Source organism: Triturus cristatus, chromosome 4_1 (assembly GCF_964204655.1).
Source record: "Triturus cristatus chromosome 4_1, aTriCri1.1, whole genome shotgun sequence".
In the NCBI taxonomy this organism is placed as follows: Eukaryota; Metazoa; Chordata; class Amphibia; order Caudata; family Salamandridae; genus Triturus; species Triturus cristatus.
The window spans coordinates 1,267,894,099-1,267,916,514 of NC_140585.1; the positions used below are offsets into that span (position 1 = coordinate 1,267,894,099).

The window sequence follows — 22,416 nt, forward strand, 5'->3', positions numbered from 1 at the left end:
TTGGTGTGTTTCTGGGAGCCACTGAAAAGAGACACAGTTATGAAGTAGCCTAGTTAAGAGATGGACTATGGTGGCATTTGTTATGAATTTTCTGTAGAAATTTGCAAAGCCTAAAAAGCTCTGCAAACCTTTCACATGCGTAGGGGCTGGCAACTGGAGAATTGCCTTAACCTTGCTTTTATCCATTCGGATTCCTTCAGGGCTTTTTACGTAACCTAAATACTCAATCTTGGGAACATAAAATAAGCACCTCTCAAGCTTGGCAAACAAATGATGATGTTGATAACGAGCCAAGATGGCCCACACATGTTCTATGTGTTCTTGTGATGTGTTTGAATAAATGAGGAGATTGTCAATATAGACAATGCAGGACACATCTATATAGCCTCCTAAAACTTTTTCCGTAAAGTACTAAAAGGTGGCTGGGGCTTTGTAGAGTCAAAAGGGCATGAGCTGATAGCCAAAGAGCCTGAACTTGGTCCGAAACACTTTTTCCACTAGTAGCCCCGTCAGACTGACTAGATGGTATACTCCCAGGAGCAAAATGAAACCAGCAGAAGGTGCACAGTCCGTGGCAGAACAGAATAGCAAAACAATAGTTAATGTAGAGAAACGCAGGAGATCCTACAAGTAATTGGGGCAAACCCTCACAGGAGATAGGAGTCCATCAGCCCACCCTTATTGGCGGAGCATCGTCATCTGGTACTCCTGGGAATCACTGTCTAGGCCCATATATGCAGGTCCCCAGGGACTCTGCCTAGGTGCACCGGCCAGTGATACCCGGAAAAGGAATACACTCCTGCCAGGGTGTGTACCCAAGTAGTTGAGGGCTCCAGTGATGTGCAGTGCAAGAAAGTGAAGTGGAGTTAAAAATGAATACTTGGTCAAAAAATATGTTTAATGTGGATCAACCAAGTTTCATGTCTAAAAGAACCTATAGTCTGTTATATATTTTTACAGGCTAGTCTTTGGTTCATGTGAGAGTGTGGTCGACATGTTTCAGCCGTTACGGTGACTTAACCCGGCTTTCATCAGGACCAAAAGAAAGAGCTACTGCAAAACTAATTATAAAGTGATATAACTAACCCCATATACCAAATGTGAGTGTGGGATACAGGTGTGGCGATTGCCACCCTACCAAAAAATGCTCAAACTAGAGCGTAAGAACGATGTCTTCATTCCTAAAAAAGAAAAGTATATATGAACCTCATGCATATCAAAACACAACTACTGATTGCCACAAGGCAAAGCTAATTCAGCATCACCCAGATTAACAACTAAACTCCAAAATGATGTTTTTAAATACTAAATTTGTATAGAAAATTGAAAAAGACTCACCCAGCTTTGTGTGGGAGAACAGCCTCACCTCACCCGGCTGACTGCTCGGAGAAGGAGGCACCGCTCTGTTTAAATGTGGAGAAAGAAACCAGACAGATTGCCAATGGATACCCATCTGCTCAAAGCTCAACACACATATTTTAAACAAATTAAAAAGGAACCAAAATTGATTAAAAAAGTCCGAGACCTCGTGACCGCCCATAAAAGTCTAGTAGTGTTAAGGTGATGTCTCTTTAGAACATCCTATCAGACATCCAGTATGACCAGGGTCAAACATAACTATGAATGATTGTTATTCAGTTGTTGAAAGAGCTGTCAACAGAATTCCAACCACCAAAACATAGAACATGTTGTCTTCCACCTTGCCTATCTATCGACATCTCTGGCTAACTTGCAGGCTGTCAGAGAGGCATTTGGCAGGACAGAAAGGGTGCTACTTAGTAGCGATCGTGTTGGACGTGCGCGTTCTGAAATTACAATCAGCTGTATGCGCGCTTTAAAGAGACAGGTCCAAGACCTCATGACTAGGTCTGTGTAGTTAAGTCGATGTCTCTTAAGAAGAGCCTGTCAGGCATCTAGTATGACCAGGGGCAGATGTAATCATAAAAGAATGTTGATGGGTAAAAGAGAAACCAACCCTGGGATCTATCGCCAGAAATCAACCCACCAGTTCTAAGTTCAGGAGTATATTTAAAAAGAAGTCAGCACAGAGCACACGCAGCCTGCCTCCTCACCTGTCCGTCGATACCTCTGACTAACTCGCAAGCTGTCTGGGAGGTATCGGCAGGACGGGGAGGCTGCTATTAATAGCGCTCGTGTGAGACGCGTGCGTCTTAAATTGAATTCAGCTGCTCGTTCACTTGCACTGAAGCAGCGTCTATGTACAGTAAAGCGCATGCGCCTAGGGCAAGTGCTGATTGAAACGCGCATGCGTTAGTGCCGGACATTACGCCGATGTACCTAGCCAGTCCAAATTAGAATGTGTTACGAGATAATCATCACAACAAGGCGAATCACCACAGAATCAGTCCGCCTACGTTTAAGGTGCGGTGTGTGGTATAGATCGCGCCACTAATGGGGACCTCGTATGTCTAACGCGCATGCGTCGGGGAGTAATGGAGTCGGCCCGCGCATGCGCGAGACGTCGTAACACACCGGGGAGATGGAAAGCTCAGTGTTTAGTGCCTCCTGTTGGGTGTAAGTTATTGGTGCTTTTGACAATAATAGATTAAGTCCTATAAAAGGCACAAGGAGTGATTTACCCACCATGACTATGGGGCAGTGGTAATATGTAATCTATAATCCCCACTCGGGGAGTAATGGAGTCTTCCCGCGCCTGCGTGAGACATCACAATACTCCGGGAAGATGAGAAGCCCAGTCTTTAGTGCTAATCAATAGGGGCACTTGAGTATGACTAATCAATGGTGTTGGACAAAGGTAAAGTGATCATGTCAACTGGCGATTTGGTCAGGTGTCAGTTATTCATTCATTAGACATGAATAAGTTAAGTCCTAGAAAAGGCACAAGGAGTGGTTTACCCACCATGACTGTGGGACAGTTGGTAATGTATAATCCCTTGCTGAATACATGTAGTGTCATTGTGCACTAGGCTACAGAACAAGATCTCGTGAAGCTAAACATATCTGTGGGATGTTGTAATGGCATCGGTTCAGTAGACAGATAGCGATGTCTCTAGAAAAAGGTATATCGACTGAATCCTTGGGAGCCCACGAGGCTATAAGGGAGCTTATTCCTCCCGCCGAGAGAGGCTACTCTTGATGATAGAGTAACTGAACTAGATCAAACATCAGTGTTTACTAGAATGATTAACAATGAGACAGTCTAACTGATTCAAGTATAGACCGAAGCCCATGGTATGTTGTCGTTCAGTCCTTTGGTGTCAGTCTTCAACTTAAAAATCCATTTTTGTTCTTTGGAAAATAAGAACTGGGCAACGTCCGTTATGTGTTGAGGAATAAACGGGCGTTCGAGTACTAGCCACCTTAAATCCTCAGCCTTGTGTTTTTTGGCTAGGAAATGCTCCGTCATCCGGGTGGATTGTCTCATGCAGCGGATGGTACTTTTGTGCTCGCTTATGCGGAGCTTCACTTTCCGTGTGGTGTACCCTATATAGTGTAGGGTACACGGACACGTGATTCTGTAAATTACGCATTCTGAATTACAGTTCGTGTGGTTGCGTACTATCCAGGGACGTTCTGTGCCTATGTCTACTGAGGTGGTCTTAGTGGTTTGTGGACAGACACTACAAGTTCCGCAGGGAAAGTGGCCACGAACTGGGGGTAGTGACCACAAAGTGTTGGTCTCACCTGTGGGATGTGACAACGGTCTGGTATGGACCAGACTGTCGCGCAAACTAGGACCCCTCTTAAAGGCAAATAAGGGAGGCAAGATCTTGCCATCCGCTATGTTCAATATTTGCCAATGTCTCCGTACTGTTTTCTGTATTTGGCTGGACATAGTACAGAAAGTGGTGACAAATGTGAGTCTCTCATTAGTAGTCTTGGGTGCGTCAGTGTCCAGTAGGGCATCACGATTGTTATTAGACGCCCGTTTCCAGGCTTTACGCACCAGACGTTTCGGATATTGCCGTGATTCTAGTTGTCTGGCAAGTGCCTCAGCATGTTTGTCGAACAGTTGTCTGGTCGAGCAGTTCCTGCGAACCCGCAGGAACTGGCCAACTGGAAGGTTCTCTCGGAGTGCCCTCGGATGATGGCTGTTAAAGGACAACAAAGAGTTTCTGGACATGGGTTTCTTATATAGTTCAGAACTCAGTGAGTTATCGTGAACAAAGATAGAGATATCCAGGAAGGCCAAACGATGTTTGTTGTACTCAATGGTGAAGCGCAAATACGCATTCTGTTGGTTTAACCATGAGTGAAAAGCATGAATTTCGTCACCTGTGCCCCGCCAAACCACAAGGATGTCATCTATGTATCTCTTCCACAGCAACAGATGATGACGATACGGGTTGCTGTGGTTGAGTACAAAGTCCTGTTCGAATAGATGGACATAGAGGTTGGCGAGGGTAGGAGCGAAAACACTGCCCATTGAAGTCCCAGATGTCTGGAGGAAGATCTGGTCCTCAAACTTGAAGTAGTTCTCCATCATGGCTAGTCTGGCACAATCCATGATGAAAGGCACAGGGGTGATACTGTCCAGAGAACGTGCTTCCAAAAGGCCTCTGATGGCGTCGAGGGTCTCTTGCTGGGGAATACACGTATAAAGTGACTCTACGTCCAAACTGGCCAAGAGATCGGTGTCAGAGTTGAACTCTATCTCAGGTAAGAGTCGTAGAATGGGATAAGTTATCCATCCCACTTCAAATGAGGCTAAATTACTGGTGACCAGCAACCCAGTGATGCCCTACTTTTACTGCCTCCCCAAAATTCACAAACAGCAACGACCGCCTCCTGGCCGTCCCATTATCTCTGGGATCGGTTCATTACTAGAACCTCTGTCCAAATTCGTAGACGTGTTTTTACGACCTATGGTCAGTGAGATGCCAACTTACCTTAAAGACACGGCAGACGTTCTACGACTCTTACCTGAGATAGAGTTCAACTCTGACACCGATCTCTTGGCCAGTTTGGACGTAGAGTCACTTTATACGTGTATTCCCCAGCAAGAGACCCTCGACGCCATCAGAGGCCTTTTGGAAGCACGTTCTCTGGACAGTATCACCCCTGTGCCTTTCATCATGGATTGTGCCAGACTAGCCATGATGGAGAACTACTTCAAGTTTGAGGACCAGATCTTCCTCCAGACATCTGGGACTTCAATGGGCAGTGTTTTCGCTCCTAGCCTCGCCAACCTCTATGTCCATCTATTCGAACAGGACTTTGTACTCAACCACAGCAACCCGTATCGTCATCATCTGTTGCTGTGGAAGAGATACATAGATGACATCCTTGTGGTTTGGCGGGGCACAGGTGACGAAATTCATGCTTTTCACTCATGGTTAAACCAACAGAATGCGTATTTGCGCTTCACCATTGAGTACAACAAACATCGTTTGGCCTTCCTGGATATCTCTATCTTTGTTCACGATAACTCACTGAGTTCTGAACTATATAAGAAACCCATGTCCAGAAACTCTTTGTTGTCCTTTAACAGCCATCATCCGAGGGCACTCCGAGAGAACCTTCCAGTTGGCCAGTTCCTGCGGGTTCGCAGGAACTGCTCGACCAGACAACTGTTCGACAAACATGCTGAGGCACTTGCCAGACAACTAGAATCACGGCAATATCCGAAACGTCTGGTGCGTAAAGCCTGGAAACGGGCGTCTAATAACAATCGTGATGCCCTACTGGACACTGACGCACCCAAGACTACTAATGAGAGACTCACATTTGTCACCACTTTCTGTACTATGTCCAGCCAAATACAGAAAACAGTACGGAGACATTGGCAAATATTGAACATAGCGGATGGCAAGATCTTGCCTCCCTTATTTGCCTTTAAGAGGGGTCCTAGTTTGCGCGACAGTCTGGTCCATACCAGACCGTTGTCACATCCCACAGGTGAGACCAACACTTTGTGGTCACTACCCCCAGTTCGTGGCCACTTTCCCTGCGGAACTTGTAGTGTCTGTCCACAAACCACTAAGACCACCTCAGTAGACATAGGCACAGAACGTCCCTGGATATTACGCAACCACACGAACTGTAATTCAGAATGCGTAATTTACAGAATCACGTGTCCGTGTACCCTACACTATATAGGGTACACCACACGGAAAGTGAAGCTCCGCATAAGCGAGCACAAAAGTACCATCCGCTGCATGAGACAATCCACCCGGATGACGGAGCATTTCCTAGCCAAAAAACACAAGGCTGAGGATTTAAGGTGGCTAGTACTCGAACGCCCGTTTATTCCTCAACACATAACGGACGTTGCCCAGTTCTTATTTTCCAAAGAACAAAAATGGATTTTTAAGTTGAAGACTGACACCAAAGGACTGAACGACAACATACCATGGGCTTCGGTCTATACTTGAATCAGTTAGACTGTCTCATTGTTAATCATTCTAGTAAACACTGATGTTTGATCTAGTTCAGTTACTCTATCATCAAGAGTAGCCTCTCTCAGCGGGAGGAATAAGCTCCCTTATAGCCTCGTGGGCTCCCAAGGATTCAGTCGATATACCTTTTTCTAGAGACATCGCTATCTGTCTACTGAACCGATGCCATTACAACATCCCACAGATATGTTTAGCTTCACGAGATCTTGTTCTGTAGCCTAGTGCACAATGACACTACATGTATTCAGCAAGGGATTATACATTACCAACTGTCCCACAGTCATGGTGGGTAAACCACTCCTTGTGCCTTTTCTAGGACTTAACTTATTCATGTCTAATGAATGAATAACTGACACCTGACCAAATCGCCAGTTGACATGATCACTTTACCTTTGTCCAACACCATTGATTAGTCATACTCAAGTGCCCCTATTGATTAGCACTAAAGACTGGGCTTCTCATCTTCCCGGAGTATTGTGATGTCTCACGCAGGCGCGGGAAGACTCCATTACTCCCCGAGTGGGGATTATAGATTACATATTACCACTGCCCCATAGTCATGGTGGGTAAATCACTCCTTGTGCCTTTTATAGGACTTAATCTATTATTGTCAAAAGCACCAATAACTTACACCCAACAGGAGGCACTAAAGACTGAGCTTTCCATCTCCCCGGTGTGTTACGACGTCTCGCGCATGCGCGGGCCGACTCCATTACTCCCCGACGCATGCGCGTTAGACATACGAGGTCCCCATTAGTGGCGCGATCTATACCACACACCGCACCTTAAACGTAGGCGGACTGATTCTGTGGTGATTCGCCTTGTTGTGATGATTATCTCGTAACACATTCTAATTTGGACTGGCTAGGTACATCGGCGTAATGTCCGGCACTAACGCATGCGCGTTTCAATCAGCACTTGCCCTAGGCGCATGCGCTTTACTGTACATAGGCGCTGCTTCAGTGCAAGTGAACGAGCAGCTGAATTCAATTTAAGACGCACGCGTCTCACACGAGCGCTATTAATAGCAGCCTCCCCGTCCTGCCGATACCTCCCAGACAGCTTGCGAGTTAGTCAGAGGTATCGACGGACAGGTGAGGAGGCAGGCTGCGTGTGCTCTGTGCTGACTTCTTTTTAAATATACTCCTGAACTTAGAACTGGTGGGTTGATTTCTGGCGATAGATCCCAGGGTTGGTTTCTCTTTTACCCATCAACATTCTTTTATGATTACATCTGCCCCTGGTCATACTAGATGCCTGACAGGCTCTTCTTAAGAGACATCGACTTAACTACACAGACCTAGTCATGAGGTCTTGGACCTGTCTCTTTAAAGCGCGCATACAGCTGATTGTAATTTCAGAACGCGCACGTCCAACACGATCGCTACTAAGTAGCACCCTTTCTGTCCTGCCAAATGCCTCTCTGACAGCCTGCAAGTTAGCCAGAGATGTCGATAGATAGGCAAGGTGGAAGACAGCATGTTCTATGTTTTGGTGGTTGGAATTCTGTTGACCGCTCTTTCAACAACTGAATAACAATCATTCATAGTTATGTTTGACCCTGGTCATACTGGATGTCTGATAGGATGTTCTAAAGAGACATCACCTTAACACTACTAGACTTTTATGGGCGGTCACGAGGTCTCGGACTTTTTTTAATCAATTTTGGTTCCTTTTTAATTTGTTTAAAATATGTGTGTTGAGCTTTGAGCAGATGGGTATCCATTGGCAATCTGTCTGGTTTCTTTCTCCACATTTAAACAGAGCGGTGCCTCCTTCTCCGAGCAGTCAGCCGGGTGAGGTGAGGCTGTTCTCCCACACAAAGCTGGGTGAGTCTTTTTCAATTTTCTATACAAATTTAGTATTTAAAAACATCATTTTGGAGTTTAGTTGTTAATCTGGGTGATGCTGAATTAGCTTTGCCTTGTGGCAATCAGTAGTTGTGTTTTGATATGCATGAGGTTCATATATACTTTTCTTTTTTAGGAATGAAGACATCGTTCTTACGCTCTAGTTTGAGCATTTTTTGGTAGGGTGGCAATCGCCACACCGGTATCCCACACTCGCATTTGGTATATGGGGTTAGTTATATCACTTTATAATTAGTTTTGCAGTAGCTCTTTCTTTTGGTCCTGATGAAAGCCGGGTTAAGTCACCGTAACGGCTGAAACATGTCGACCACACTCTCACATGAACCAAAGACTAGCCTGTAAAAATATATAACAGACTATAGGTTCTTTTAGACATGAAACTTGGTTGATCCACATTAAACATATTTTTTGACCAAGTATTCATTTTTAACTCCACTTCACTTTCTTGCACTGCACATCACTGGAGCCCTCAACTACTTGGGTACACACCCTGGCAGGAGTGTATTCCTTTTCCGGGTATCACTGGCCGGTGCACCTAGGCAGAGTCCCTGGGGACCTGCATATATGGGCCTAGACAGTGATTCCCAGGAGTACCAGATGACGATGCTCCGCCAATAAGGGTGGGCTGATGGACTCCTATCTCCTGTGAGGGTTTGCCCCAATTACTTGTAGGATCTCCTGCGTTTCTCTACATTAACTATTGTTTTGCTATTCTGTTCTGCCACGGACTGTGCACCTTCTGCTGGTTTCATTGTGTCTATTTGGGATTGGAGGTGTTTCAGTCCTTAAACCAAGTCCCTTATTTTGACCCTCGTTTAAAATTGTTGTTTGATACTCCCAGGAGCTACAAAATTGCTGGTATCTCGGTAGTCAAGTAATGCCGACACTTGCACATGCCTGCTATTCGGGAGTATGAACTCTACCAGAACATTTAAATGTGCAACTGTGTTTTGCCATTTGTTTGCCAACTAGGTTGAGGTCTCTACTGTGCTTACTCTCGGGTATGTAACCTCTAGCATATTCGAGAGCTTACGTTTTCCAACACCAGAGAATGTTTTAGGTGGTCTGCCAGAGCATAACTTGAGTTTTCTACATCTCTTTCTTCTGAACATAAGTGACCTCGCCTTCCCCCTGCTTGCATGACTTCCACACCACACTCTAGGTATCTTTATCGGAAAAATAACTGGGTTGTACAAAAAACACTTGCTAGTCTGTCTTGTTTCTGTCACTCTTTCTTTCAGATAACCGGTGATCTAGGTGGACACCAAGTGTAATCAACACCTCGCAGTCAGTGGGAAGATTGAGGACCTGGGCCAACACATCTTTCAACGCCCCCTGAGGACCCTGATAAACATGGACCCCCTTTTCTCCTCAGGCCATTCAGTTTCTACCACAAGCCCTAATTGTGTCAATGTAGTGAAGGAGATCCCCGTTTCAAGGTTAACAATTTCTTGTTCAAGGACAACGCATGTACCTTTCTAGTGAACAGTTTTTGCTTCTCCCTGCAGAAGGTATCAAAATGGTATAGCACTGGATAGTTTTTTTCTATTAGTGGAATGGATCACGTTGCTGCGCTACTGTAAAGATAGGACAGTACACAAGCGATTTTGGATTTCTCATCTGGGAAGGCTAGTGGTTTACAAAGGAAATGTAACTTACATTGACTCATGAAGACTACATACTTCTTTGGGTCCCCATAGAACCGTTCCGGAAGGGCTAAGGTGATAGTAGGTAGTTATAAAACCTGTATTGTAGAGGGTGTAGATTGGGGAATCCCACCAGATGCAGGGAAAAGGTCAGTGGAGCTACCAGACCCGGGGAGAGGTGGAGGCAAAGTCCATGGTCGCAAAGGATTAGCACCCTTTCCTGTCTCTCCTTGCCCTTTGCACACTAACCCAGTCACCTCCCTTCAGACCATTCTTAACTCTTTCTGCAATTCTTGGTTCTCTAGAAGGGAAACCTGGACCTCCCCTTCTAATGCTGCAATGATGTCAAAACGGTTCCCAAGACCTTACTTGTGTCTATTGCTCAGGATGGTTATACAAACCTGGATTTGTCAATCTGTCAAGTTTATTAAGTACTAGAACACTCACTAGGAAGCAATTACCTTGTCTTGCCATACCCAGTGGGAGCGATGGTTTGAGGATTAATTTGCCAGTGCCCAACTGTGCGAACCCTGGCATATGTTCGAATAACCCACCAAGAGAAAGCAGAGGGGAAAGAAATCAAGGTAAGTAGGGGAAAAGAAAGCACTCAAGTGTCCTTTACGATCTGCCTATGTCCGCCCTCCAGGTGTCTTGTTCTGTGTCTTGCCCGGGTGTGTGGACTGGTACTCTGGAGTCGCCAGATTTTTGAAAAAGAGTTTGTTATTCTGAACACCACCCGATTGTGCTTGCAATAAGATTCTTCCTAATGATTGCATAACTGATACTGTGGGACAATTGCAATGTAGATTACTAGACTCTTTAGTTGCATGTATTACTAGGGCTCAGTTGCAGCTTCTCCTCTATGGCGGAGGAGCATGCCCCACTGCTTTGTCACAGTGCGAGAAGCAAAGACATAAAATGGTAATAACTTTTAGTTATTACCATTTTATGTTTTAGTTTACCGGCAGGTAGGGCTGCTCTGCTTACGGAGCAGGGCAGAGGAGGAGTGGTTTGTCCACTCCCGAGTGCGTAATGACTGTTTGGTCGGATCTCTAGGGCCACCCAAAACAGTCATGTGCACTCCCCTGTTCACCATGCAGGCTGCATTGCACGGTCACGGCGCTCAGACCAATCACAATGCTCTATTGGAGCATTGCGATTGGCTTAGGGGTCGGAGCCTGGCTGCCTGCTTCCTGTTCCGACCTGGAGAGCAAAAAAGAAGACGTGGGACCCGGCGGCAAGGTAAGTTTTATTTATTCCTTTTTTTTATGCAGCCCACGGCCGCATTCCCCCCCCCCCCACCCACGCGCCCGCACCCCCACCTGCGAGCCATGCCGGCCATCCCTGCTAGGGCTGAGTATTGTACAGGAACAAACTCAATTGTTGGGCTATGGTTAGGTTGCAAGCTCTAACTTCAGGGTTGAAGTCGAATGGATCTCATTCATACCTCATTCACACTATGAGCAATGCATTCGCACTAATCACTCATACATGTGTGCTGCCACCCACCAGTCATACCGATACACTCTTGGTATTGCATGGCTTGGGCTTGATGTATACTCTTGTGCCTTGAAAACCAACCCTTCCACCAGCCTTGTTGCTGGTATTCAGATAGCCCCAAATCGTGCAGCAATGTACAGTTCCACCAAGTTCTACAATCAAGCTTGCACTATCTGTGCCAAGTTGTAGCAATGCTTGCAGTCTTATCTTTGCCCTTTCGCTTTGCTTTCTATATTCTGGAATTGCGAAAAACTCATGCTTGTTTAATGTGTACTTGTCTCCTTCTTTCTCCTTTAGGGTAATCGGGTTGGGTCCAGGGTTAGCATTGCTGGAACTGGAGGAGAGATACTGGTGCTGCACAGGACTTGGATTCACTGATGCAGTCAAGTCATAAAACTCTGAAGGCCTTGCTGCTGCGGAAGTCGGCTTGCAAAGAGAGATGTGGTTTGAGGCGGGACCTTTTATGACCTTGCCATCCAAGAAGGCCACAGACTTCCAAGTCTCACATGGTTTTGGAACCACCAATCGGGTGGACTCCTTCTCAGGAACTAGGAAGGGTGAAAGCATGAGGCCGTTGTGAGAGTGGGCGTGTCTGCAATGTGAGTGGGCGTGTCTATGGTGTGACTGGATGAGCTTGTGTTGTGCATGTGTCTGGGCGCGTTTGTATTGGATGTTCATGTACTGAATGTGTGGTGTAGAGCCCGTGTAATGAAAGTTTGTTTCTCCCTCATGGCCCCTACAGCTCTGGTTCAAAGGCGAAATGTGCTATAGGTCCAGGTGGGTCCTGCAAACCCATTGACAATGGTCAGACACATTGCCAGGTTCAGAACCTTTGCTGGAAGATGACCTTCAGGCAGGAGTCATGTCTGTATTGCAGGAGGGCACTCCGGCAGTGGCCTGTGGGAAATTAGGAGCTTGACAGTCCTGCAAGGGGAGAAGCTATAGTGGCAAGAGAAAAACCTGCCTAAATTAAGCTAGATAACTAAAGGTCTACATAGAGAACCTCAAGCATCCAAGTCCATCCAGGAGCCATGGGATACGTACAGCCCAGATGGACCAAAAGCAACACAAAGACCACAGACCATGACCTGGGGAGTGGGGCTAGCGATCCATTGTGGCATAATCACTTTTCAATCTGCTCCCCCCACACCCCTTTAGGGTGTCTGTCCATCTCATGGGTGAATGGCTATTAGCAACTCTTGATCACTAATGGATCTCTCCATATAGGTCTCCTAGAGTTGGGTATCTCCTAGGAATGTCATGGTCTTTGCTAACTCAATACCACAGCTGCTGGCAATCGAACACATGAAGATCAGTGGAGTCCTTAATCGATCTCTGAATGATGCATTACCTGGGCAGTGTGTATCAGATCTTCAGTAGTCACAGGAATTGGACACCAAGATTTTCTGCACCCTAAAAATACTCCACTGACTGTGCTGGAGTGAAGAAGAGATTTACACTCTGGAGGGACAAATCACAGGCTAATTCACTGTGGTACCTAGAGTCAAAGACCACTGATGCAGCTGTAACATAGCCAAGCTGCTTCACTGTATTTCGTGTGACTGGTATCTCGGTCCTATTGACAGACTTTGTTGATTAAAAAAAAGCAAACCCAAGGATTCCCAAGCCTTTCAAGTTCATCAGACTGCAGCCATAGAAAAAACATTTGTCTGTTCAATGTTCTAGATATTTTAGTGCACAGACGACTAACACAAACTGTTGGAATCATATGTTAACTCCAAAAAGTGCTGGAATAGTGTGCCTTTTGATTTCTAGCCTACCTTTAAATATTCTCGTTGCTAACCTTTCAATAAAAGTCATATTTGAAACTACAGAAATGGTTGACATTGAGTTTGAGGATTATTTATGGTGCCACGATGTATATGAATTTATCACCACAATCACCTCATACAGAAAGCTTTGACTGCAGGACTTCAACAAAATTGAAAAGTTAAATGTGTAAACAGAGTAATTCAGATAATCCAATGGACATGCAGTAGTAGTGGTGGACCTCTGAAACCAGTTGTGAATTTGAGGTTCCATACAGGAGTCTATCCAAAAACTAGTCACTGCTCTAGCAATGCAACGAAAAATCTTTACAGAAATGTGGACTGTTATCAAGGCTCACACAATTACCGTGTACATCAAAAGCAAAAAAGACCCAGACACAACCAATTTTTGTTTAACCAGATTTATTTGTTGTACTTCAAGACAAACAGTGCATTATGGAGCTTAATTATGGCATGTTTACAACATTACATCAGTCCATACTTAAAAACATGCCCTCCCAAATGTGTAATTAAAAGTGATTTAACACTTATGAATATAATATTAGAACAATGTTGCAACCAGTACTAAAATGTCACCAGACAAACCCATTTTAAAGCCACTCAGATAATTTATATACGCTTGAAAAGTATCTATTTCTCCGATTTAAGAAAATTTTGATCCATCTTCTCTTGTAAAACACAACATATGTCAATGGTGTTACTTGTCACAGATACATTATGTAACGAAAGCTGCTGTAAAAAAATAAAAAAAATCGCTAACTATGGTAATCGGATCGGCTTATTAAATGAAAATTGCTGCGTGAAACCTGGTATTGCACATTAACATAACAGTTGTGACACCTTAGAAGATAATTTGAGTTGGGGGGGGGGGGGGGGGGGAGAGAGGTGTTGTTCACAAGGTGGAAAATCAAATATTGGCATGGATAAGCAATGTTGAGGCTGCACTTGAAGCATAATCCCTAGGAATAATATTGTTGTACATTTAGAAAATCCCATGTATATGCAATATTTAAGTTTGTATCTAAAACACATACGATTTTTTGGGCATAAAAATGGACCATACCAAACATACACTAAAACAACAATGTACAATATAAAAATTGGTCTACTTATTCACTTTAGATGCAATTTTTCCCATAAGTAAATTTTGGTAGCTCTGAAGGTTCAGAAGAGGAATCTTTTGAGGACTGTGAGCCATGTCTGTCACTATAATGAACCAGCTCAAATACATTGATGTGGTGGCTAAAGGGCATCGCCCAGTTGGTTAAAATGTCCTTGGAGTTGGAAAGGAGGAATTAAAAATTTCAAAAGAAGTGTCTTTGCGTCAATGCAGATTTAAAATAGATTGAAAAAGCAACACATGGAAAATGAAAAACGAATGTTCCCCTTCAAAACATTATTTCCAAGAGAAATATTTCTATGGGTTACCAACACAATTAACATTTTGGACCACAACATACATTTCAATCTGCTCTAGAAGGCAGCAAAACATAAGTACATAGGATATTAAGGATAGAATGTAAGGAAGCCCTCGCTTCAATTTTGAATGCCTACATTAAGTGATATAAGTGGGAAAAGATGACAACCAGGCAGAGTGAGAAATACAACTAGTAGAGTGCACACCACAAACGTTAAAGCCTCTTCTCAACCTTCCTTGACATGCCATAAAGAACTTGGTGTGTTATACAATTATACTTTTCCTGATAAGGAACTCCATTTTCTCACCAAATGTAATGCGTGTATGGTTACAATATTTTAATAAGAGCTCCCATTTAGGGATTTTTTGATTCAGACCATTTATGGAGAAATATTCTCCATTTCCAATTTTAAGAAAAACATGGTATTCTGGGAAGCTCTTTTAATTCCTCTGATGTAAAAACTGCCTAAAATTAAGTACTGCTCTGGTAAGACGTTTTCAATGTATCCAAAGTATGCATTAAAAAATTAATAAAAAGTTACAGAACAGACATGCATCCAGCTAATCCAATCCCTAAATACAGAAAACTCACTGAGGTATCATATACAGATATTTTATACACATACATACACACACACACAAATGTTCACAGTATCAGGCTAAGTTACAAAATGTAAAAAACTCTTTGAATTCACTCGATTTAAAAGCTGATAGAATTAATTTTTGGTTTAGTTAGAAAGTATCGTGTGAACAGTAAAACATTTGAAGATTTTGTATTAAAAAGATAAAGTTTTTTGGCTTAGGCTCAGCCCAAACCCTAGACATAAAAATGTGTTTATGTACATAACCGATTGTTAAAATGGTAGACTGGCTTATAAAAGTTAGTATAGGAAAATGACACCTTGATAAGTGTTTGTTTGCCAAATAACAGGAAAGACAATAGCATCCTCTGATGTTTATTTGAAGGAACCTGTTGAGAAGGAAATAGAAAAAAAGTATGTTACATATATTAACTTTTTATAGGATATCTTAGTATTGGTAAAGCAGTACTATATACCTACGAGTGGCTCTTTTAGAAAGTGAAATATCCTAACTAAGAGGCACAGAATTTACAAAAGTGTGCATGACAATGCTTATTTTGAACACTGACATAGGCCAATAGTGCAGAAGAGTGACTGACATACTCAGTCTGAGAACGAAGAATGAAGAAAGGAAAGAAACTAAGAGGATAGCAGAGCAAAAAGTAATGCATTCCCCAGTATTCCTTTCACACGATCAAGGACTGCGTGCAATAGGCTCTGTGGATTTGTGTTTATAGGGATAGATGAGCACAGTTTGAGGTCATGCACAGCTGCCTCAGAACGTTCACCTTCCGCAACAGCTGCGCAAAAATCATACAGTGGCTGGATGTAGGGTGTAGCCTTCAGCCACACCCTTTGCCCAAAAACTGCTGGGAAAGGCCAAAAGCTATGAGCAGTGGCTATGTCAAATCGCATTTTGGGTATGAGGGGGGGGGGGGGGACTGGGGCAGCTGCTTCACACTCTACAAGCCTAGTTTGGTTTTCCTTAAATACTTGTGTTTATAAATAAGAAAAAAGGAACAGTCAACAATTGTGTGTATCAATACCAGAATTTACAGGATATTCGGGCACTGAGATCCCCAACGCTGGAAGGTGCACCTAGCACTTAGTATGTAGCTGTATAGCATTATAGAGAATAAATGCTACAGAGGACAAAGTGAAGGAGAAGGTGAGCATAAGACACTTTGCTAATCATGTGAAATTCATTCCATGGCCTATTCCAACATATACTGTATAGCTTGATCTGTACAATGATGTCCAACAGCATGAAATAAAATGCAAAAGCTGTTCTCCTCAGATTGTAATAGATATGTGCCCTCCCACATACCTAGAAACCCTCCAACGCTTATTCTTCAACTATACCACATTTTGGGGGGCAGAGCTTGCCTGGCTGCATGATAGCCACAAGCTAAACCCTCTTGCCCGCCCCAGCACATTATCTGCAGAATCCTATCTGTAACAGACTGGAAAGCACCATGATCCTCTGCCCACCGTCGCTCGGTGTCTCCTGCCACTAAAGACTCTTCAAAATTGGTCCCCGAGAGCCAGAGAGCCAGAGAGGCCGGGGCAGCATGTGCAATGATGGTAACGCCAAACGCGGAACTGGGACGGCTTTGTGATTGGTGCTTGCAACAGACCATGTGACGCTGTGCTGTGGTGAGAGACCTGCCGACATTACCCGTAACCTGCTGCGAGGATTGTGACTGGATCTGCCTAGCCGGTGGCTCCCCGGTCGCGCAGTGAGCCACGGTAATTGCCTGGCCTTGCCTTTGGGACTGTTGTCGCTGGAGATGCCGTGGGCATGCCTTAGATCCGGGGGGGGGGGGGGGGGGGGGGGGGGGGCGGCGGAGGGCTCGGGTCGCGTGGAGATTGGTGCCGCGGCTTCGGATGTTGGTTCCATCCAGGCCATAGCTGCTGGGACCTGTGAAACCTGGGGGGGGGGGGAGGTGGGTGGGGGGGGGGGGGGGGGAGAAGAGAGTGAGTGAGTGAGAGTGTGTGTGTGTGTGTTGATGGCCTGACTGGGCCTGTGGAGAGGGCCTGGGGTGATCGCTGCACCCTCTTAATACCTTTGGGGTGGGCCAGCACAATAGTGGCCCATCTCCCACAGAGCTGAGGAGTCCTTCCTTTTGTTGTCCACGGCCCCCATTGGGACAACTGAGACTGCAGCTGAGCCGGTGGGGTGTGGTAACCCGCACTACACTGGACGCTGAAAGGGAGCATAGAGCCCCAAAGACAGAGTTCGGTGAGCAGGTGTTTCATGAGGGTCTCTACACCAGCTGATAGTTTGGAAGCCCTGTGTCAGTTTGGGGAGGCTTTTGTTCCCTGGTGCCAGCAGCGCTCGTTGCATTATTGCAGGGGCCTGAGGGACACCAACAAGGGAAAGCCTGAAACATCCCAACCTAAGCTGCAATTCGAGCCACAGAAATCAAGCAGACAGATGGAACATGATAAAAACGCCTCAGAATCGGGCTCTTAGGCGGGTGATTCTCCCTCCGATTCTGACATAAAGCAAATAATGTCAGCTATACAGAGTAGTCTGAATAAATAGATGGGGAAATTGACTCACCATCCTTCCATATGGATAGGAGAAATGAAAGGCTAGACAAGCATACTGAGCATTTAGACAAAGTGGAAAAAGGGTCTGACACAGAGGACACCTTGAACTCTGCATCACTCTCCCACACTGTTCTGGACAAATAACTTGTATCCAGATTTTACCCAGCAAGTGCAAGATGCTCTGCAGCTATTCGTGCCAGTCGAGAGAAAGCTTCATGATCTGAAGTTAGAGTACAACATGATGCACCCAGCTAAGCTGAGAGTTCATGCAGAAGGGAAGACTAATGTTTTCACAGATCCTACGCAAGCACTGCAGTTCCTTAAGCGTAGAGACTGTGCGAAATCAAAGAAAGGCTTTGCTGGCCCGCAGGTGGGCAGTGTGAGGGACATTTTGGTTCAAGAAGAATGAGGTTCCCTCGACATGCTTCCGGGGGGATCCGGAGCCAGCTCAGATTCTCATTGTGTTGTTGGGACCACTAGGCCTGGTGATGGCATGCAGGAGACTATATTGCATTTCTCAACATGGCAGTTCGATTAAATTGTTGTAACCTATGTTAATGCGTACTATTCAGTCAACCTCTCCCCCCATGCCTGCCATGAACAACTGTCAGTAGTTTGCTGAAAGATGTGTATAACATTGGCTGGGTTCTTCCCAGGGGAGATAGAGCGTGATGGGTGAGTGATTTGGGAGACATTTTAAGCATAAAAATGTATACGTCATGGTAGTAATGTTGTTGTTAATACTGTTCATAATGTCGGGATGGGGTGATCCTTAAGTCAGGTGACATCTGCCCTGTAGGGTGTACCACAAGGGTGTGTCTCGAGTTATTTTCTTGTTTTTTCCGTTGAGATTTTCTCGCTCACTTAGAGGGCATTATGTAGGGGGCAGGGGGTATATCGCCTATGCACCGTTGGGGTTGGTATAGCGTGGATGGGGTTGTTTGTGCTGCAAGACTGGTACCTACATTGGCGAAGCTCCTGTGTTGATGGCTGGACTTATTTTAATATGCATGTACAACATACCAGATACGGTCCATGAACGATATGGCAGACCCGGTGTCAGACCCTAGTAGGGACAAGAAGGTGTGCTTTGTAACATGGAATGTCAGGGGGTTAAATGAACACAGAAAGGGTTGGAAAGTTGTAACGTACTTGAAGCGGCACTACGTTGATGTTGCCTTCCTCCAGGAGACACCTGCCACTTAATAGTAGCATGCATACCCATAAACGCTTCCAAGGCAAGACTTGTGCAGCAGGTTTTACCACCCATGCTAGAGATGTTTTAATATCGGTTAACCCGGATCCTAATGATAGATACATCATAGCGAATGCCAAAAACAGAGTTTAGTGCTAAAGCTAGTTAATGTGTATGGTCCTAATTATGATGACCCACAGTTTTATCGTCGGTTAGGCACTCAACTAATGCAAAATGTGAATGCAACTCTACTATAGGGTGGAGACTTTAATAGTATCTTAGACCCTGACAGAGACCGATCCAAGGGCCCCCCTCGTTGCCCCCAGCAGCAGCCAGTGCTAGTATTGATTTGATGGAAGATTTAGACTTGCTTGATGTATGGAGGCAGCGTTCAGCTGACACGGGGGGGATTTACCCACTACTCTTCTACTCATGGCACTCATACACGCATTGATTATTGGTTGATCTCAAGGAGCTTGCTTCCAAACGTTACTAACTGCACCCCACTTGCGCGTACATATTCTGACCATTCGCCTCTACTGCTAGATATAAAGGTGCCCACTAGACAACCTGCGCCATTTCTCTGGAGATTTCCCCCTTATTCACTGTTGATTCCAGTGTTCGCTGCCGAAATGGCGACATTGATGGATAACTTCTTTGAAAAAAATATCGGTTCGGTAGACAGTTTTGCCACTGTCTGGGAGGCTTTTAAAGTCTACATTAGAGGTATCGCCATTTCCAAGCCTGCAGGAGTGTTCTGGGACAGGAGGGATAGATTAACAAAACTTGAATGACAAATTTCAATCTTTGAAAAAACTTTTCAGGAAACTGGAGATAAAAAATTACTGGGTGATAGAGGTAGCTCTGGAAGAATTCCAGCAGGCCACAGATAGTGAAGTGAAACATCTTGGCAAATATGCCATGGCTAGAGTTTATGGGGAGGGGTATAGGGAATGACCTGGGGCCTTGTTAGGGGCACTGCTGCGAACCAGGAGAGAAGCAGACACAATAATAAAATTCAGATGAACAGGGACTCCTTCATGAGCGCGCAGATATCACAGGTAAGTTTAGCAGATACTACTCGGAATTACACACAACGCAGGTACCCCCTGATGAGAACGCTATTCAAGACTATCTTGAACATATCCGAATTACATGGCTCACGGTGGCACATAAAGTACCTTATGGCCCCTCTCACTCCTGGTGAAATCAAGGCTGCACTTAAAACTATGCGGGCGAGCAGCGCACTGGGTGTAGATGGACTCACAGTCACCTTTTATAAGAACCACTAGGAACAATTAGTACCACACCTGATATCCCTCTCTGAAGACATGTCCAAATCTGAGGTTATGCCCCCCTCCATGCGTGAGGCCTTAATCATAATGCTGCTATTGAGTTGAGGTGAGAGTATTTTGCCATACTCTCATTAGCTCCATCAGCCCAACATAAGTATGGGGAAGTGAGTGGGGTCGTTACCCTCAAAGCCCACAACAACAAGTATCGACAGCATGCTGGAAAGGGCTGTCAGCATTGTATCAAACGAGATAGTTGACTGAGAGGCGCCGCTCTCTTGTTATGGGGGCTTCCTCTCTTCCTGCTAACCTGGTGGGCACTACTCCGAATGCCAGTATAATTAATGGCATTAGCACTAACTGTGTGGTTTCTCATGATGGCACTAGATCTGACGTTACATCTGATGGTTCTCCATCATCGATAACTACTTGGGTACTTCGACACTCTCTGAGGCAACCATCGGGGCAAAACGAAAAAGAAAGCCCGCCAAAGCGATTAGTGTTAAAAGGAAGCAACCCACCCGCCCTAATGCATCTCGCTCTGGCCTGATCTCATGGATACGTGCTCCCCCAAACCCTTAGACAGGTGTAGCCCACGTGCACACTCCAACTAATGAACCCTGTCGCTCTAGAAGTACCCAGACTGAAACCGATCTGCACTTTAGAGAACAGTCATAGTGAGGTTATTATTGGCCAAATTGTGGACACCGTATTTGATCGTGTAAAATATGTCCTCAATAACCACTTTGCCTCCTTGAGGGAACAATTGCTTCTTTCCCACCTTGAGACAATCCATGCGAATTCTACCACTCAGCATAGCCCTACAGTGCCAATTAAGATTGAGAGGACATATTTACCTGCACCATTGAATAATGTGAATATTTTGCCTTGTGTGCCTAATTCTAATCCATTGATCAATTCATGTGAGGGCTCAGTTGCAGTAAACAGTACACTTAATAATTTTTATGCAGAAAACTGGCACCGATCCATTACCTCTGCCCGTATATCTGCTTGTATATCTACTGTGGAGCAGACTAACACACACGCAGTACATAGTACTTCACGTGAGCGCGATACAGACACTATACCTTAGTCAAGTTACACTGGTAGTAGAGAAGTGTTAAATTTGCCCCCGGCTGCTTGTCCCTATGTGGTGGTCTTGTCAGGTGTCCCCCCCCACTAAAGCCAAACCAAGTTGAATCATGGGACCAATTACGTTATAAGTGCGTAGATTGGTTATCAAAACAGAGGGTTCAGGGTGACACTTATCGATAACATCATCATGGTACGTAGAGTTGGGTGGGTGGGGCAGTCCATAAAGCGTATCAGCGGGGACTGCATAGTTATCAACTTCCGCAATCCATCAGTGGTCAAACCATTATTAAAGGTTGAGGAGGATCGCTCTAATATAACCACCAATATATGGGCTCTTCCTCTAGGATATTTCTATAAGCCTTCCCTGGGGACAGCATTGTTTGATGTACCACCTAGTGCCCCTCCTCTCACTCTACATAATAGATATTTGCCTCTATCGGGTTTGGACAGCCAGGATTGACTGACACCCCCACTGTCTTCACCAGCATCATTAGAACTACCGCTCTCTCAAATCGTGCTTTCAACTTGTGATTTGGACAGTCCAACTGCTCTCAAGGCAGATTCTACCCTTAAAATATTGAGTTGGAATGTTGCCGGCCTGGCGTCTAAGATGAACTCGCCTGAGTGGCTGGAGTTCGTTAAATACAGGATATTTTAATGTTCCAGGAGACTTGGGCAACAAGGGAGCTATTTTTGGAGGGTTGTGAATGTTTTAACATCGTAGCATCTACTCCAAACTCTGGCCGGCCGGCGGGAGGTCTTTCAATTTGGTTTAACATCTTGGCAGGTGGTAGTGTTAAGGCCCTCTCTACCGACAGTGATACATTTCAGGCTATAATTTACAAACGGGGGCTTCACATTGCCTAATCAATTTTTATAATAATGATTTTAAGAATGTTCCTAATATGAATTTTATCAATTTATTTAATTTCCTTTCTAAACTACAGAGGTCTAAATGTGCAACTAACTCTGTAGGAATTTGTTTAGGGGGCGACTTTAATGTTAAGTTACCAAGCAGTATTCACTCAGCCATCCATCCTACAAATAAGGCACCAATAAGCAATAGGGGCACTCAATTATTAAATCTCATAAG

At 44.8% G+C, this 22,416-nt stretch overlaps 1 protein-coding gene across 3 annotated transcripts in view; it reads right to left on the reverse strand.

The window, feature by feature from the left end:
* Nucleotides 1–13,572: 13,572 nt before the first annotated feature.
* The window catches only part of LOC146856562 (uncharacterized), a 511,781-nt gene continuing 502,937 nt past the window's right edge, over nt 13,573–22,416 (reverse strand). For 2 of the 3 annotated variants that reach the window (XM_085654767.1, XM_085654766.1), the window contains one exon: nt 15,419–15,574. In XM_085654767.1, the coding sequence (XP_085510893.1) occupies nt 15,561–15,574 (14 nt within the window). In that variant the 3' untranslated portion in view covers nt 15,419–15,560. Of the gene's footprint in view, nt 15,575–22,416 lie in introns of all 3 variants that reach the window. The other variant, XM_085654765.1, reaches the window with a different exon arrangement.